The 19,238-nt window shown below is 36.0% G+C and overlaps 1 protein-coding gene across 3 annotated transcripts in view; it reads right to left on the bottom strand.

The window, feature by feature from the left end:
- Nucleotides 1-19,238, bottom strand: part of LOC106869179 (beta-arrestin-1) — a 275,729-nt gene that overhangs the window by 65,561 nt on the left and 190,930 nt on the right. For all 3 annotated transcript variants that reach the window (XM_052968277.1, XM_052968278.1, XM_052968276.1), the window contains exon 3: nucleotides 6,324-6,384. In XM_052968277.1, the coding sequence (XP_052824237.1) occupies nucleotides 6,324-6,384 (61 nt within the window). The remainder of the gene's footprint in view (nucleotides 1-6,323; nucleotides 6,385-19,238) is intronic.

The following is a 19,238-nucleotide window of genomic DNA, read 5'->3' as shown; positions in this document are numbered from 1 at the left end:
TATATATATATATATATATATATATATATATATATATATATATGTATGTATGTATATATATGTATGTATGTGCAAATATGTACAATATGTGTGTTAATATGTTTGTGTTGACGGTTAATGACAAGTCTATTGTATTCTGTTGGTATTCTGTTGGTGAATTGATGACTTTATATAAACAAGACACATTGATATAAAACCACTTTTATGAATATCATTAAACACTAACATGCTTTGCTATTTTGTATTTACAATTCGGAAATGAAATCTCTTTTAATGAGACCTGATACCAGCATTCAGCTTATATAATGCTGAGAAATACATTAACTGATTAGTTAAAGCCTCAGGGACTGTGTTTGGGCAAGCAATCTTACTAAAATAAATGTTGAGTACTTCATTAGAAAATAGTTCCATGTTAAGATTATTTATACTAGTAAGGCCACCAAACCATAAAGACATATGTTTGAGAAATATATGCAAATGTCAAGTGTAACTCCATCTAGCTTAACCGGAACAAAATAACAAAATAAATAATAAATAATAATGCGAAAAATAGTAAAGTTTGTTCGAGTTATCACTAACCACTATAGGATCAAGAATAAATAAGTTGATTCAAAGTTTAACATAAGAATACTTAAGAATGATGCAAATGATTCATCGCAATGTTCAACACATTCATTCAAGACAGAAGCTTTTGGAAAATTAGCTGACTGGTGCTGCTGCTGGTTTTAGCAAAAGAGTACTAATTATAGAAAATAGATATGGATGATATATCAGAATGATGTCACAATAATCATAATTTTTATTAACTATAATGTAATACATCTGTTCATATGTCCATCCATCCATTGTCATTGTCATCATCGTCATCCCATTCTACCAGATATTTTAAACATCACAGTGCAAATCCTGATGAACTAAGGGGTTTTCCTTGCTTTATCTATCATACTGCTGCCAACTAGAACAGATGGTCCCTCCATCAGGTTCATATTGGCAAGACTCTCTTTCTCCCATGCATTCTCCTCATTTTGTCGCCTTTCACCATAATGATTTTATCCCTCTTTCTTTTCTGAATCACAAAGGACAAATGTACCATTAGCCATCCATACACACTTCTCTCTCATAACATCTCAATTTCTTTTCTGATATACTGTCTTGCAATCCAGAACACCTTATGCCTCTAGTCCGCATACTGTAGAACACTGACTAACCTCTTTCATTCTGCTTCTCCCCTAGCTATCTGGTATAATTCTCTGCTATCCCAATCTTCTAATTCTTGAAAGCATGTCTCTTTGAGAGAGAGAGAGAGAGAGAGAGAGAGAGAGAGAGAGAGAGAGAGAGAGAGAGAGAGAGAGAGAGAGAGAGAGAGAGAGAGCGTGTGTGTGTGTGTGTAAAAAAGGCAGCAGTAGAATGCCCAACCAGACTGAGTATTGGCAGTTTGGTGTTTATGGATTTTGTTTTTAAATTTTTCTTTATATGTCCTAATCAGAGGAGGAAGAGCAGCACTTGTGACTATTTTCAGAGCTTCTGAGACTGTCAGGGGAGAGTTATCCTGAGACCAGAGGCCTGACTTCAATGCTTGCAACAGAATAATCTCTGTTTTGAGCACTTAAAGCCCAGGTGATGGCATTAAACAGGATGATGGATCAAGTCAGGCACACAAGAAGAGAAATGGTGTAATAGATGGACTTCCATTTTGTTTTTATCAACCAGATTTCATTCACACAACTTTGGTCAATCTGAACCTAAGATAAGACAATTAACCAAAGTACTGCTCAATGGAATCAAACCTCAAACTAATAGTGGTAAAGTAAACTTTTTAACTAAACATCTGTGCATCTCCTACTGTAAAAATGATCAAAACATATTTAAGAGTTGAAACTTGTAACTTTATTATGTAAAAGGAATTTAACCTTTGCATTGCTGTAAGCTGCTTCAGCCAAGTCACTAGTATATTTTCATGTATTTGAGTATAAGCTATGAGATGGGAAGATGGTGTGAATTAACAGAGTTTCACAGTATTTGCTCTGACTCTCTATGCTCTGAGTTCAAATCTTTCTAAGATCAACTTCATCTCTCATCCTTTGAGGGTGGGGGCGTCAATAAAAAAGTACCAATCTTGGGCAGTAGATTGGAGGAACTGCCAGAGGCTGAGGAAAGATGTCCCATGGTATTTGTTTTGGCTCTTTGTGTTCTGACTGTAATGCCAGTGATGACATTAGTGTTAAGCTGTATCAATCCAAATTGTTGGCCTTTCTCTTGGATAAACAACAGTGGCATGGAGAGGGGGAATCTTGCAAGTATGAGCAAGTGCCAGTCATCTACAAAAAATTGTACACATGCATGTACAGAGGTATAGTGAAAGTTGACCAACAGAAGCCCTATATATATGATGTGGCAACCTAAATTAGTGACATATTAGGATGAGTAAGCCAAAGCTAGACTCTAAAAGTCACATTAGGTTTAACTTTCTTGTGATGCAAACTGAACTGACCAAAGATAATGTGATAATGAAGATGAGAATTGTTGTTGTAACCATAATCATCTCTGACCACATTAGACAACATTATTAAATTGAATTATAAGTTCAGTTTCTCATTCAAATTTAATTTAACATATTTTCACAACATTGATGTATTCTTGCCTTTATTATCCAGGCTTCTTTTGTATCAAACCTAAGATACTACAGAATAATCTAATTGTGTATATAGAGCAATGTTTCTTGATATTAATTTAATGTAATCAGGAGTTCCCAGGGGAGCCTCTACATTGTTGTTAGATCTTCTAGGAACAGCAACCAAATCTTCCTCAAACGATATGCTACTATGAAGGTCCTCAAGATATATCACACTATACCTGAATAAAAGATAAGTTGTTCATGGTGGCAAAGCCTTTGATTATTGGTTGTCTTGGTCATTCATTGTCTTAATCAGGACTGACCTAAGGCTAAAGAACAACAACAATAACAACTTAATTTAACCAATATCAAATCTGTTGACACTATGTGACTTTTTACTGCAATCCATGATTATGAAGCTTGAACTTCTATATCAAATGTTATTGCTACTACTATACTTCTGAGTTATACCAATGATACAGTATTGATTCTTTACTTAGCTATTTCCTATCCACTGAACAGGAAATCTATCTATTAATGTTAACTGGCCAATTGACTTTAAAAACAGTGCTGAGATCTGTTCTATTCAGCATCTCTCTTGATTTCTTCATTCTTTTTACTTTGGACAGTAGCTGTGTGACTCGACCACTTCAAGCAGATTATAGTAAAGTGGACACAGGCATACTTGATGTAGTATGCCAATAAATTTTAAATCACACCCTTTGTGTAATTTTAATTAATTAATGATAAGAACAAATCTTTTCCTGACTAATTTTGGTAAGCAAAAAAAAAAAAAGTAAGGGATAACAACTCCAAAATTTGATTAATTAAATGCAGTGGAGAGTGTGTCTGATGTTTAGCAGTAAAATGTTAGTCCTATGAGATGTAACAGTGGCTTCTAGATCTGAGAATGACTCTTGTCCTTGGTCAAGTTCATCTGATTTCCTGTTTCTTGATTGATTAAATTGTGCTCTCAGTAAATTTAGTACATACAAAAACTAAGGACAAAGTAAAGGAAAAGAAAGGCATTCTATCCATAAAAATGAAGGTGAAATTCAAAATCAGAATTTTCCTCCTATCCCTATTCATGATTTGTAATAATTAAAATATTTATTCACTTTATTTGAAACGTTTACAATATTTACTTAGTATTTTTCTTTAGGACAACATAACCTCTGTTACTTCATAAGCTGTTGCTATTGAAGTATAGAGTTTTATACCAAGAGGCAAATTAATATTTCTGAACAGCATGCTGACACAAAAGCTTTTAGCAGAGTGTATCAGGCACCACAATTGATGATGTTGCTGATGGTGATGATGATATTGGAAATATGCAATATACAATAAAAGATTAGTTAAATATTTCTAAATTTAAAGTCTATTATGCAGATGTAGCATGCTTCAACATACAAAAAAAGAAAAAAAAAAATTTCAAGGTAAATGAAACCCCCTTTTTTAAGTAACCAGATGAAATTCAGATGTGATAAATTTCAAGAAAAATATAACAGATCTATTTCTCCCATGAATTAAATTTTTAATAAATTTTAAAATAGACGAATAATAAGAACTGATTGAACTTTTCTAACTGTGACAATCGGAATTGTTAACTTATACCACCATGTAGATGAACATTTTCTACTGTTAGAATTTGTAGATTAATAAACTCATCTCATGCATTGATGAGAATCTAGAAAATGAGTTATACAATTGAGTTTCAACATTCCAATCTAATTTTCTGAAACTTGTCAAACAAAGATCTTATTAAACTTTTAATGAAATCTTTACACATTTTTAAAGTTATAAAGAACAAACTGTAAAACAAATAAACTTAAAGCTTATATATATATATATATATATATATATATGAGTTTTTCTAAGGTCTACAGTCTTGCTAGTAAGACAAAATTTGCAATGAGTATGAAAAAAAGTCACTGTAGAATTATATAAACTAAAGTTGATTACAAAAAAAAAAAAAATCATTATAAAGATTATTATGTAATGATAAAGTGATGGTATGTTGTAAACTTAATGTGACAATCCCATAAAAGGAAATAATGCTACTGCTATTTAGCCCCAGGAAACACCATTTCCAATTGGCCATGACACATTTTCTGTGTCCTTATGTTTTCAAAGGGGGAGCTAAGCACCTCCACCCAGCAAAGCCAGCATCCAGAGACTAGTTTCAGAGTCATTGCTCATCATCAGTCTAGAGTAGCATGGCTTGCTAGCTGAGTTTTTTTATTAAGACAATAATGCCACATATAGATGGTACAGCACAAAACAACACATACAGATGAAGTTAATGTGAGTTCAAATGAACCTTATTTAAAAATTTTAATGAAAAGATGAATTTTAAATTATATAGACTTTTTTTCCCCCTTTTGGGGAGGGGATTATGCCTGGTTGCCTCAAGTCTTCACTTTATCTGCTACACCTTAGACAGGGTGGGTAAATTAACCAGCAAAGGTGGGGCAATGGTCCATTTAGACCAAAGTAAAGCATTTGATAGGGTAGACCACCAGTACCTGGTGGTAGTCCTTGATGTGGCTGAGCTGGGCCCTGACTTCTGTGGGTGGGTCTCCGCTATGTATAGCAGCATTAAATCCACCATCCAGATAATCGGCTACCTCTCGGAGCTGTTTTTGATCAAGCGTTCAGTTCGTGAAGGGTGTCCTCTGTCTCTGCTTCTACACGTGTTGGCTCTTGAGCCATTACTGCGGAAGCTGGAGAATTTTTTGGGGGGCACCCCGAGTGAAATCGGTTGCAGTAAGTCGGTCTCTGCTTACGTGGATGACGTCACCATCATTGTGTCCAATGAGGCTCAGCTACCTCATGTAGAGGAGGCTATCAGAGGATATGAGGTGGTGGCAGGGGCAAAAGTTAACAAGGACAAGTCCGTTGTCTTGCACCTTGGCACCTGGAGGAGTAAGCCGATATCGTCCAGTGTCGTGGGTCACTGAACAGATGGTCCTGTTGCTTGGAGTTTGATTTGGACCAGACTCCCAGACAGAGAAGAATTGAAGCGAGGTGGCAGACAGGGTGGATGCCTTAGTCTTGACCTGGTCCAGAAGGTCTCTGTCCCTGAAAGGAGGTGGTACAGGTGTTTATTACATCTGTTATCACCTACCGCATGACCATTGTCCCTTACCCCAACTCATGGCTGAACAAGTTGGAGCAACTTCTTTTCTGCGTATTGTAGAAGGGAGGAAAGCCACTTGTGAGGCACTCTGTTTGCTGCCAAGAGCTGCTAAAGGGTGGGTTAGGGATGCCCTGGTTGATGATATGCAGACATGCGTTGAGGCTGAGGCATCTCTGGCGCTACCTGGATGGTGATAAGTTGTGGAATCTGCTGGCAGAGGAATTCTTTCTGCGACCAGCCTCTTTGGAGAGATTTAAACCTGGTTTCATTAAAAGATGTAATCTGACTGAATGGCAAAAGGAGTGTTGGCAGGCACTCATGCTTATCCACAAGATGGGCAAGGCCGGCAGTGGGAATACTACTTTGGTTTTGTAAAGAGTGATGGCAGAGCATAAAAATGATGATGCCCTAGGAGGGCCTCTGGGGTTTAATGAGAACCAACTTACCAACCTGTTCCCAAAAACTTTTGGGCCAGAGTATGGATAGAACTCTGGTAACTTACAAATGAATTCATTGCCTCATCACATATATAGATACATGAAAAATTTATCACTGTCTTTAATGACTTACCAACAGGGTCAATGTGAGAAAGATGGTCAATAAAATCCCGTTTGCCGAGGTACGCTGTGATCTGAAGAATAAGAGAAAATAAAAAGCAATAATAAATTTGATGTTCTTCAAGAGTTGTAAAGATATAAGGGTTGAAATATAGTAAGGTGATGTATTATATATATATATATATATATATATATATACTACAAACTTCTTTCAGTTTCCATCTACCAAATCTACTCACAAGGCTTTGGTTGGCCTGAGGCCATAGTAGAAGTCACTTGCCCAAGGTGCCACACAGTGGGACTGAACCTGGAACCATGTGGTTGGTAAATTTTCATATAAGATTAAAATTTTTCTTTTTTAATTTGTTATCAATGGGAAAGTTTACTTTTGAGGTAAACAAAGGATTTCTTTGAACTAGACAAGATAAAAAGGCTAATTTTTATTAAAAAAAAAACAATGAATTAATTCCAATTTCATTACTGCTTTCATTTTAACAATTGTGGATGAAAAAAAAATGAATTAGATTTGAATTTGCAATTGAAAGGATTAAAAGTAAAAACTGCAATGTGCAAGTGTGGCTGTGTAGTACGAAGTTTGCTTCTCAACGACATGGTTCTGAATTCAATTCCACTGCATGCACCTTGGAGTGGGAGGCAGAAAATAAAAGAAGCCTGTTGTATATATTCACATATATATGTTTGTGTATGTATATATAAGTGTGTATGTGTATGTGTGTGTCTGTCCTCAACCACTGTTTGACAACTGGTGTCAGTTTGCTTGCATCTCTATAACTCAGAACAGTTTGACATAAGTGACTGATAGGATAAGTATCAAACTCAAAAATATTAGTGCTGGGGGTTGATTCATTCAAGGCAGTGTCTCAGCAAGTAAAAAATGAAATACTGAAACAAGTAAAAAATAAAATACTTTTTAGTAGATGTTCTTCTATCCTGGCCAGCTCCGCTTCCCTTATCAGATAAATATATAATGAGGAACAGTTGAGTTATCAAAATAATGTGTGAATATAAAACAAGTATTCTCATAGGAATTTCCTAGAAATACAAAGTTATTAATTAATTTGAAATCCTCTAATGTAATTCGGTAGCAACAGAATTTATCTTGGAAATAAAAAGTCACATACTCGTTGCTATGATATTGCCTCCAGTGTTATTTGAGTACAGCTTTATATGGTGTGTGTGTGTGTGTGTGTGCGTATGAAGAAACTCTCTTAAATCTCTAGGTATTTTGGCAGTAGTGCGCAATTGCACTTACAAGTAAATACGTGGGCAGTCATGCAATTTTCATGACTTTTAATATCTTCATTTACAGGAAGATAAAAAGTTATAAACCCAATAAAGGAAAAAAAAAACATTCTTAGAAAGAAAATGAAGAATGAGGAACATTGAAAGTACACAGAACAGTGAATGTACACACATATGGACACATATCCGTGCAAGCGCAAACAAATATTGTTAATATTTATATAGTACCTTATAAAATTGTTAGTGATTATGTCAAGCATAAATATCAATAGAATCTTGGTAAAATAATACCACTAAAAACAACAATTAGTACTTATTATGACCTTGAGGGAGTCTTGAAAATAAGAAAGTAGTTTGTTCATCACAGTAAAAAAAAAATATACTTTGCAATTCAATATTGTATAAACAATATATCTAATGGATGCTTTAAAAGGTAGAGTAGCTGTCTGGATAGACAGATAAAAAAACAAACAAAAACCTCCAGCATCATATGTGTACTAAACGAGCAAACAATTTATATGGTTGCTCAAGCTGCTAGAAACAGCAGCCGAATTTCACTTAAATTACATTAGACCCTACCATCTTAAAACTGATGACATACATATAAGACAACACTGTTTAATGTAGTATCAGGTACATGATGACTGAAACTAAAATGATGGGATGAAAAAGGATGGACTACATTTTATCATAGATCTTCACAATTAAAACTAATCCAGAGTAAAAAACAAGAAAATTAACAGCGGCATGTCAGTTTCTCAAGTAACACCAGTGAACATTCAGTGTGGAAACTTTGGCTTATAAGTAAGTATTGAAACTAACAGAATCAGATGTATTAAATTACTATTCTATCAGGGATGCACTGTATGTACACAAGGCAAAGAGTATGGGCTTCAGATGACCTCAGTGTTGTGGCTTTGTTTAAATACAGTTAGTTGAAACTAGTTTTAACAATAACAAATAATGGAGAAAATCTGCAGCCTAGGGGTGAATTAGTTCTACAGGAAGAACAGAAATTCATAGAACTGTTACAATAGACTGCCTCATTTTAAACACACACATACACACATGCACGCGCGCACATGCATGCACGAACGCACACATGCGCACACACACACACACACACACACACACACAATCCACAGCAAACATATATGCACAGGCGCACATTCATGTCCATGTACAGACACAGTCACACACACAATATACTTATTAGAGATGATTTGGATGAAAAGAGATGAAAAAACATGCAAGGTAATTGTGAAATATCAATTATGATGTAATTAAGAAATATATTTAAAAATATAAAATATTAATATTTTTTTTCTTAAGCAAAAGAAAACTACCTAAGGTCTGTCTATATATCAGCCAGGATTACAAAATAAATAAATAAATAAATAAAAACAATAAGAAAGAAAAGATTTTTAAAATTGATGACTTCTTAATTATGCAAGAAATACTATAGTTAAGAAGGAGCAAGTGCAAAACCTCTGGCATGGAATCTTAGAATATGAGGACAATTTAATTAGGCATGAAAGCTTAAGCTAACAGAGTCGAATGTCTTGAGTTTATTGCAATGCTTATAAACTCAATGTTTGGCTTTTATACATATCAGAGAAATAACAATGATAATGATCTTAAATAAATGATAATTTCCCAAATGTATAGCAATGCTGCAGTCTGAATAAGTCCTCATAGTTTGAGAATGATAAAATTACTTTGCTGAGAGGTCTCTATGTGGTCCTCAAGCTGCTAGAAAAAGCAACCATAGCTTTCCTTCAAATCATATTAAAAAAGACACAAAGGATACTTTGGAAAAATGCAGTCTTGAATACCGTATTTGCCAGTGTATTAACTGCACTTTGTTTTCCGACGGGAAAACCAGGAAAAGCGGGGTGCAGTTTATACATGGGTACAAGAAAAAGTTGGTCTAAAACCCAAACATTATTTCATGTAATTATCCAAAAAACTAATAAAAAAACTGTTTAAATATTCTTATTTTGTCCATCATACGCTCTTAGGGTTAGGGTTAGGGTTAGGGTTTCTTATAACATTACACATTTCAAGCCAACGTGCGCTGGTGTTTCAGTTGCAGCCTCCACTTTGATGGTGCTGCAAGCCTGTAGAAGAGGGACATGTGCTGGTAGAAAAGTAGTGAGAATTTCTATAAAGACTTACTTTTCAGTTCTATATTTAAGAGATGAGGAATTATGTACATTATTTACATTTGACGGATATTTGTGCTCATCTTGTTTGTTGTTAACACGTTTCGGTTGATATACCCTCCAGCCTTCATCAGATGTCTAGGGGAAATTTTGAACCTGAGTTCTCATTTCTAAGGTATTTTTTCAATGTTGTTGTTGTTGTTTTCAAGCTACATCCTATTGTTTGGACTGTAATTAGCCTTACTGACTCATTTACTCTGCTCTTCAAGTTCCACATGACTCATCTACTTCACTCTTCAAGTTCAATGACGGTCAAGTCATCATGCCAAGACAAGCATTCACAGCTGCCTTCAAGCTCTTAGTCTCCAGGCTTGCTGAGGAGTTTGGAAACTACGCAGTAGGCCGTCACTTTGGGGTTGACAAATCTGTTGTCTGACGATGGTGCTCCAATAAGGCCACAATCAAGTTGATGCCTAAGGAGTAGAAGGCAATGAGGGGCAAGACAGTGAAGTGGCTGGAATTGAAGGAGAGGCTTCTCGGATGGGTGAAGGAGAAGGGGATGGCAGGACTCGTGGTGTTGACACTTACCCTTTGAATTGAGGCCAAGAATTGCCAAAGACATCAGCATCAGAGACTTCTATTCCAGCACATCATGGGCTTTCCAGTTTATGTGCAGGCATGATCTGTCCATCAGGCATTGCACCCACATTGCACAGCAACTGCCAGAAGATTTTGACAAGAAGACTGAGAGGTTCCAGTGGTTTATGATCAACCTGCATAAACGGCATCAGTATCCTCTGAGCTGCATCAGCAATGCAGACCAGATTCCCTTCACAGTCGATCTTGAAGGGGGAGAAGACTGGAAATCGTTATGAGAGGTCATGAGAATGCCCCATACCCATGCTATAACTACAGTTACCATCACTAAGATATGAGATATTTTTATCACATTTGGGATGGCGTGCACCCTTCAATCTCTAGTACATTTGGCATTCAATTCAAAGTCCCCCCCACCTCATCTTCTTGAACATCTTCAATGAATTCTAGTATCATTTTAGCACTATGTTCTTTCTTAATGTCTCCTAGAGATATTGAAATGTGAACAAGAAAAGATGAAAGACAATTTAAGTCAAGCTTTAATTTACTAAAAAAAGAATCCACTGATATCTATTGCCAGACAGTAAAGATAGTATCTTTTATCCTTTATCTTTTACTTGTTTCAATCATTTGACTGTGGTCATACTGGGGCCACCACCTTGAAGGATTTAGTTGAACAAATCGACCTCAGGACTTAGTACTTATTCTATTGGTTCCATTTGCTAACATGCTAAATGACAGGGATGTAAACACACCAACACCAGTTGTCAAGCAGCAGTGGGGGACAAACATAGATACAAAGACACACACACACATGACGGGCTTCTTTCAGTTTCAGTCTGCCAAACCCACTCACAAGGCTTTGGTCAGCCCAAGGTTATAATAGAAGACACTTGCCCAAGGTACCATGCAGTGAGACTGAACCTGGAAGCATGTGGTTGGGATGCATGCTTCTTAGTTTACAAAAGTATTTACAACAGTAGCAGTAGGTAGGAATCGCAGTACCTCAAGGAGATTCAATCATTGCTATTGTTATTATAGTATAGAGTTATTTACATTCTTCTTTAAATCCAATATGAAATTGCATGCATACAATATCATCAAAATAATACTTCAAAATTCCAATATTTTTGAGTGTTGTCATAGAATGCAAAATATTCAAATGAACTGTGTCATTGAACAGGTCTTTGATGGGAGTAGAACAACACAGATTAAAATCAGTAGACGGTTCATTGTTTTGTGTATTTGTAGTTATGTTGGTGTTCACCTAATTTAACTAGTTCCAATCAATGAATCCACAGTATTGCAAACAGAAGCCAACTATGCTCAGTGATCACAAAATGTCTGATATAGTGAATGTCAATTAGTCACGATTTTAATGGAGAATAGCATGTATGCAAGGATATCAATTTAACATCAGACTTAATCATACTAAGCCACATTTTCAACTGCTTCACTTGCTGTTTATGCTGTCCCAAAAGGCACTTTGGTATGGCTACATCATAGATGAATTTGCTCTGTGGATGACAGTGAGTGATCACACCAGCAAAGGCATTTTTCAAACAAGAGTTGCAAAAACAATCAACATGGCCATAATAATCTTCAAAATTTGACAAAATCCAAAGCAAGAATATAAAGGATCTGGCAAAAGTAAAATTGGTCAAATACTTCCAGCTTATGTATGTTTGCCACTCTCATAGTCTTGCTTCACAAGACTAGTATGGTGCAAAATCATGCTCAACACATGCAAAATTTTCTGTCTACATGAATGTGTCCTGGTCTAAAGCTGGCTGTTGATAATGAAAGAGTGCAACAACAAAGCACTTGAATTCATAAAATGCATTCAGAATCTCACCTTTAAGAAGGTAAGATGCCAGTGAGTACAAATTTTGTCTTAGCAGCATTGATTTTCATGCCAGCATACGATGCATACACACAGATGCATTGAATGACTGATTGGATACACACATACTTGTTGCCAGTTATTGCAAGGTTGTCAGCTTAGTTGAGGTTTATTAGTTTGAGGTGTTTGATTGGGTTACTATTATAGAACTTTATCGGAAACCAAGGTTGACAAGTCAAGGCAATTTTCAGAAATATTGATTCTCTCAGTTTCAGAACTTTCATCATACCTAACTGCAGCCTTAACTGAAGTTAGGTTTGGTGATACATCTCATAATAAACTTAAAAATTAACATTTCTATGGCTGAAACTAAAATACTTTAACTGAAACAAAAACCATCTACTTTGGAAGTGCTGAATAATTTCTTTATTAGAATGCAACACAACATAATGGTACAAAATATATAAGCTGATTGTACTAAATAACTTGTTGGAAAACATTGTGTTAACTAAGTTGACTAAGTTGGGCTACAAATAAGTGTCTAAGTAGGAAAATTTATTAACTATTACTGACAGCAAGATATACCGTGCTCATCAGGCTGAGTTACTGGGTTCCTTAAAGTCTCTGAGTATTCCATTCACTTCCACTAAAAGTTACATCAGATCAGATAATTTAAATTTGAGATTTCATAATTGCAGTTTCAAAATCAATCTGATGAGAGATGGCATGATTTTCTACCTGAAGAGTAAAGTCATAAGTCAGAGAATCTTTCAGGGTTATTTCCAAAAAAATGATTCTGATCTATGGCTGAAGTCAAAGCTAGTGCTTTGTTTTCCACATTTTGATCTATATATGGGAAGAAGAGATTCCAGTTATGAATAAATTGTAAAAATATTTGGTTTCTGTACGTGTCAGCTGTAAAGCTTTTAAAGTTACAGTCTAAGTTGAGTTTCTGATGAGATCTCATGCATTCATCATCAGACTACACCATTAATTGCTTACATGTGTCAAGATTGTATCATCTTATGTCTTCATTAGCCAATGAAAGCATTTATGAAAGCAGAAATAATTTCAAAATATTCTGGGGAAACAGAGTTTGTCAAGACTATCAAATAAGTTCCTTCAAATGTACCTTTACACTATATAAACTTGCGGGTGTAACTGTGTGGATTGGTGCAGGTATAGCTGTGTGGTTGAGAAGTTTGCTTTCTAACAACATGGTTTAAGGCTCAGTCTCATTGTCTGGAACCTTGGGTGTCTTCTACTATAGTTCTAAGCTAACCAAAGCCTTGTGAGTGGGTTTGGTAGATGGAGACTGAAAGAAGCCCATCATGTATGCATGTATACATATATGTGTGTGTGTATTTATGTACATATGTGTGTGTGTGTGAGTCTGAGAGAGTGAATGTTTGTATCTCTTCATCTACACATCACATGATAGTTGTAAATGAGTGTCACTGCCATATAAGCAGTGTCATTCATTTCCAATATTCTGCAACATCGAGTCTGGGAAATATTACCTTGGAAACAGGTGAGGGTTGGCAACAAAAAGGATATCTGGCCATAGAAAATCTGCTTCAATATACTCTGTCTGACCTGTGCAAGCATGGAAAAGTGAATGTTATGATGATGATGACAATGATGATGATGATAATGACGACTATGATGATGACAATGATGATGAAAGACAGCTAATTCTCAAAGGTACATACATGAAGTTCCTGAAGATGTTGGTATAACAGTGAGATTTCCTGGTCATAATGTACATTGCTTAACAATAATTTCATCTTTAGTAAATTAAATAGAAATGACAATTTAAATCAGGCTTTGATTTACTAAAAATTCCACTGACATCTGCAGACTGACTATAAAGAGTAGCAGTAGTTAACAAGCAACACCAGCATTTCATGGAGATTCAACAATTTCTATTGTTACTACTTTAAAAATTATTACAGATATACTACTGCATAAATTCAAACTAACCAAAACAATTTTATCTGGCAAACACGTCAGATTTCTAGCATACTTTTCAGTATCTTAGCCATTATCAATAAAGATGCTATTATTTAGCATAGGTCAGATTTGATCAAACAAACCTATGAATTAAGATGTTCCAGACATTTTTATTCAATCTTTTATAGACATCAGGCATCCAATACTAATGTGACCTTCATTTTTTTTTTTAACCCTTTAGCATTCAGATTTCTTTGTCAAATGTGATGCTTATTTATATACACTGTTTTGAATTAATCATGCATTATCTCGTAGCTACAAGATTTTAATGGTGTGTTTGTATAATTTTAGAATAACATTGTAGGGTAGGGGTGAGAGGCTGGATGTGGTCAGTTTTAACATAAACCAGGTAGAACATTTGGACCAGACATGGCCAGATTAAATGCTAAAGGTTTAAAGATGATAGAATGTGCTTCCAGAGAAATTTAGCTGGTATTTCTAGCAGGATGAGTAACAATCCTAGTAGCTTTTGGAGGTATTTGGTTCTAACTTTAATTCCTCTCACAGACAAAACCATTTTTGTTGATCTTAACAATACTGGTGTTATATTCATCTTCTTTAGTGATGACTTCAGTTTTTTTTAGACAATTGTTTTTTGTTTGTAAATTTATAACAAATCATTTTGTTATCTCTTAACAGCATTTTCTAGATATTTTATCATTTTAAAGTTGCATTATTGTGGGTTTTAGATTATTATTTAATTAATTAAAATTGTTCTGGAAGATAGCTTAGACTAAAATAATTGTTTTTTCAATCACCTAACTTAAAATTTTTCAGTTTCCTGCATACAGTGGTTTAAATTTCCTACTTTTGTTTTTGTTCTGTCAATTACCACCATTTACACACACACACACACGCAAAGGCATAGATGTGGCTTTATGGTAAAGAAGCTTGTTTCTCAACCATGTGGTTTTGGATTCTTCCATTGTATGGTTCCTTGGGCAAATATCTTCTACAATAGCCCTGAACCAACCAAACTTGTGAGTGGATTTAGTAGATGGAAACTGAAAAAAGCTGGTCATATATATATGTGTATATATGTGTTTGTGCGTACCCTTGTCTAGGCTTTACATAATGGTTGTAAATAAGCATCATCATTGTACAAGCAAAGCTGTTTGTTTTCAGTCTTCCTTGTAAAAAATGTTTAGCTATGGGAAAAAATGAGGGTTGGCAACTAGAAAGCCATCCAGCTGCAGAAAATCTGCCTCAACAAATGCTCTCTGATCCCTGCGAGCATGGAAATCTGGACATTAAATGATGATGATGATTTCTTCAGCAACAAACCATAAGTACTACTCTGAGCATAGAACCCACTATGGTGAAACACTGGCTATGACGGTCAGAACATATGGTTAGAATGAATGAAGAGAGATTTCTCTGTCAGATTCTCTTTAGTGAATTAACCATTAGGAACAGGCCACAAGGTTGTCCTCTCTGCTGTTATAAATACAAGCTACAATCAATCCTGAAAATGGCTGAAATTGAGACAAAATCATGGTAAAGAAGCTCGGAAGTGTTTCAGATGTGTAACACTATCACCACCTAATGACCTTTTTAAAGTTGCCACAACCATGACTTCTGCCAACTCTTTTTTGCTATTCTTGTTCGAGCCTCTTTTGTGTAAGGATTGTCCTTGTCAGTCATTAATACTATCAACATGGAGAACCCACTTAATTGAGAGGAAACTGACATTCTTGGACATGGAAAGCAACTAGTAATGTATGTATGTACATGTGCTTTAGCAAGTAGTCATAGATATGTAGTTATACCAACAAAACATTGTTATATTACACCCTACTTAAGCATGAATAGCATGCATGCAGCTGGAGCTCTCACAATCATTCCAAATGCCTGGTCTCACTATCAAGGAGTGCATTCAAACAACTAACCCTTCTGTTAATGGTCAGAAGACTCTTCATCCTCCAAAAGCTATTCACTTTCTACAAAGCTCAAAGAGGTTCAGAAGGAAATCTTGCTTTCAAATCTGGGAGGGTGCTGCTGCATACAGGTACTCTAGACCATATATAGAAAAGGGCCATCTGACTGATTGATATAAATTCCCTCACAGACATGCTCTGGCTTCTGGTTCACAGCTGTGCTGTCACCTCTCTCCTACATTTTCTATTGCTTCTATAATGGCCTTTGCTCTAAAGAGCTCTTCTTTCCTACGATGTTGGCTCGCTGGAACTCCCTCCCTACTTATGTTTTATATACTTTAATTTTTTACTTTATTCTTTTATTTTGTTTCAGTCATTTAACTGCAGCCATGCTGGATCACTGCTTTTAGTTGAACAAATTGACCTCAGGACTTATTCTTTGTAAGCCTAGTACTTATTCTATTGGTTTCTTTTGCCGAACCACTAAGTTATGGGACATAAACACACCAACATCGGTTGTCAAGCAACGGTGGGGGGACAAACACAGACACACAAACATACATATATGATGGGCTTCTTTCAGTTTCCATCTACCAAATCCACTCACAAGGCTTTGGTCAGACCGAGGTTATAGTAGAAGACACTTGCGCAAAGTGCCACGCAGCAGGACTGAACCCGGAACCAAGTGGCTGATAAGCAAGCTACTTTATTTCATAAATATTTGCCATAATATTTATGAAATAAAGTAGCTTGCTTACCAACCACCTGGTTCCAGGTTCAGTCCCACTGCGTAGCATTTTGCGCAAGTGTCTTCTACTATAACCTACTTACCACACAGCCACTCCTGCACCTATAGCTACTTACCACACAGCCACTCCTGTGCCTATTAGCTACTTACCACTCAACCACTCCTGCACCCATATATATATTTATCTATATCATCATCTAATAATAGATCTCTGAACGAGGAATAAACACTAGCTGCACGACAAAGTGAAGTACAGTAGCATTCACCCTTAGTGGTTAGCCGCATTAAAGTGGCAAATATACTTCATGTTGTTGTGCAGTTACTGTTTATACCTCATTCAGAAATTTATTTTTGTTCGTTTACACTTTTTCGAGATCAGTGACTTTTTGTCACTGGGAAAAGGATATATGTATTTGCATCGGGACCCCTTCGCATTGAAGACCGGTGATTGTTGTGCGCTGACGAAAGGTAAATACCCAGAAACCCGGGTCCATGCGTATCACGTCAGGCCGACGATGGGAAGGATGACTTCCCTTTGCAAATACTGATAGGGCACAGAAAGTGTGTCAATAGTCAGGTAGAGGTGTTCTCATGGGGCTACAAGCTACAGTAGCATTCACCCTTAGTGGTTAGCCGCATTTAAGTGGCAAATATACTTCAGGTATATCATCATCATCATCATTAAACATTCACTCACTGGCATGGGCTGGATGACTTGAAAGGATCTGATGAGTCAGAAGACGGCATCATAGACTAATGTCTGTTTCAGCATAGTTTCAATGACTGCATGCTCTTCCTAATGCAAACCCATTTACAGAGTGTACTGAGTGCTTTTTTTGATGGCATTAGCTCTAGTGAGGTTGCTTTGAATCTTGTAAAACTAAAGAGCTTACAACTCAGAAGAGAGAATGAGAGAAAGAGTGAGAGAAAGAGAGAAAGAGAGGGAAGAGCGACGATTTAAAGCAAGGTGGTAAGAGAAACAGAGTAGATACTATTAGGGGTGGGGGTACTGAAATAACAGGAGAAAAAGAAACGATTAGGGTCAGTTGTTACTTAGAAAGGGACAGTAATGAGGGTGATGAGTAATGAAGGGACAGAGTAATGAGGTGCATTATGTAGAAGGGGACCAGAGCTATCCCACAATATAAGGGCAAGTATGGATGGAAGGTGTAGAGGAAAGGAACATGAAAGAGAGGAAATAGATGAGTGTGGCAGGGTTCCAGAGAGAGAGAGAGAGAGAGAGAGAAAGAGAGAGAGAGAGAGAGAGAGAGAGAGAGAGAGAAAGAGAGAGAGAGAGAGAAAGAGAGAGAGAGAGAGAAAGACTGTGGTCATGCTGGAGCATCACCTTGGAGGGTTCAACTGAATAAATTGACCCCAGGACTTCTTTCCTTTTTTTTTTTGTTTTTGTTTTTTAAAGTCTGGTACTTTTTCTATTGGTCTGTATTGCTGAACCACTAAATTATGGGTCTATAAACAAATAAACACTGGTTTTAAGCGAGGAGGAATTGGGTGGAGGCAAATACACCTTGTGCTTATTTTACAAAAACTAGAGAAATGAAAGGCAAAGTCAATCACAGTTGAATGTGAACTCAGAAAATAGAAGGATCAGACTAAAAATGACAAGAACTGCAATTGTCAGTAATAGCTGTAGCCTGATTAGATGTGAATATTATGGTGCTTTTGATAGCTTAAAAATAAATCAACCTAGCATTTTGATCAATAAGATAATAAATAAATAACTTGCAAAAGTAAAAAGATGGTAGTGAAATGGGATGGGTGTTAATAAATAATGTAAGAATGAAATAAGAGAAAATTCATGAAGAAGGGAATAAATTTTGATTAAGGAGTGTGAATTGTGAGAGCTATTAAGTTGCTTAATATGGCTGGATATAAAATGCTAATGAGCAAAATAGATTAAATTAACTATTTATCTCTTTAAATCGATGTTTTAACAAGAATTGTTGCAGAAAAGCTTGCAGCAGTTGCAGTAGTGGTTATATCCAGTAAACTTTCAGCTGAGAAAAGTGACCCAAATATATATATATGTGTATATATTCTGCTATTCTTTTACTTGTTTCAGTCATTTGACTGCAGCCATGCCGGAACACCATCTTGAAGGATTTTAGTTGAACAAATTGACCCCAGGACATATTTTTTAAGCCTAGTATTTATTCTATTGGTCTCTTTTACTGAACTGCTAAGTTACGGGGGTGTAAACACACCAACACTGGTTGTCAAATGGTGATGGGGGTGACAAATACACACACATGACAGCTTCTTTCAGTTTCAGTCTATCAAATCCACTCACAAGGCTTTGGTCAGCCCAAGGCTATAGCAGAAGACACTTGCCCAAGGTACCATGCAATAAGACTGAACCTGGAACTATGAGATATATGTATAGGTTGTCTGAAGTAATGTACAA

The sequence above is a fragment of the Octopus bimaculoides genome, chromosome 5 (assembly GCF_001194135.2).
Source record: "Octopus bimaculoides isolate UCB-OBI-ISO-001 chromosome 5, ASM119413v2, whole genome shotgun sequence".
NCBI lineage: Eukaryota > Metazoa > Mollusca > Cephalopoda > Octopoda > Octopodidae > Octopus > Octopus bimaculoides.
The sequence above is the reverse complement of the archived record's forward strand: the minus strand, read 5'-3'. Positions and strand labels throughout refer to the sequence as shown.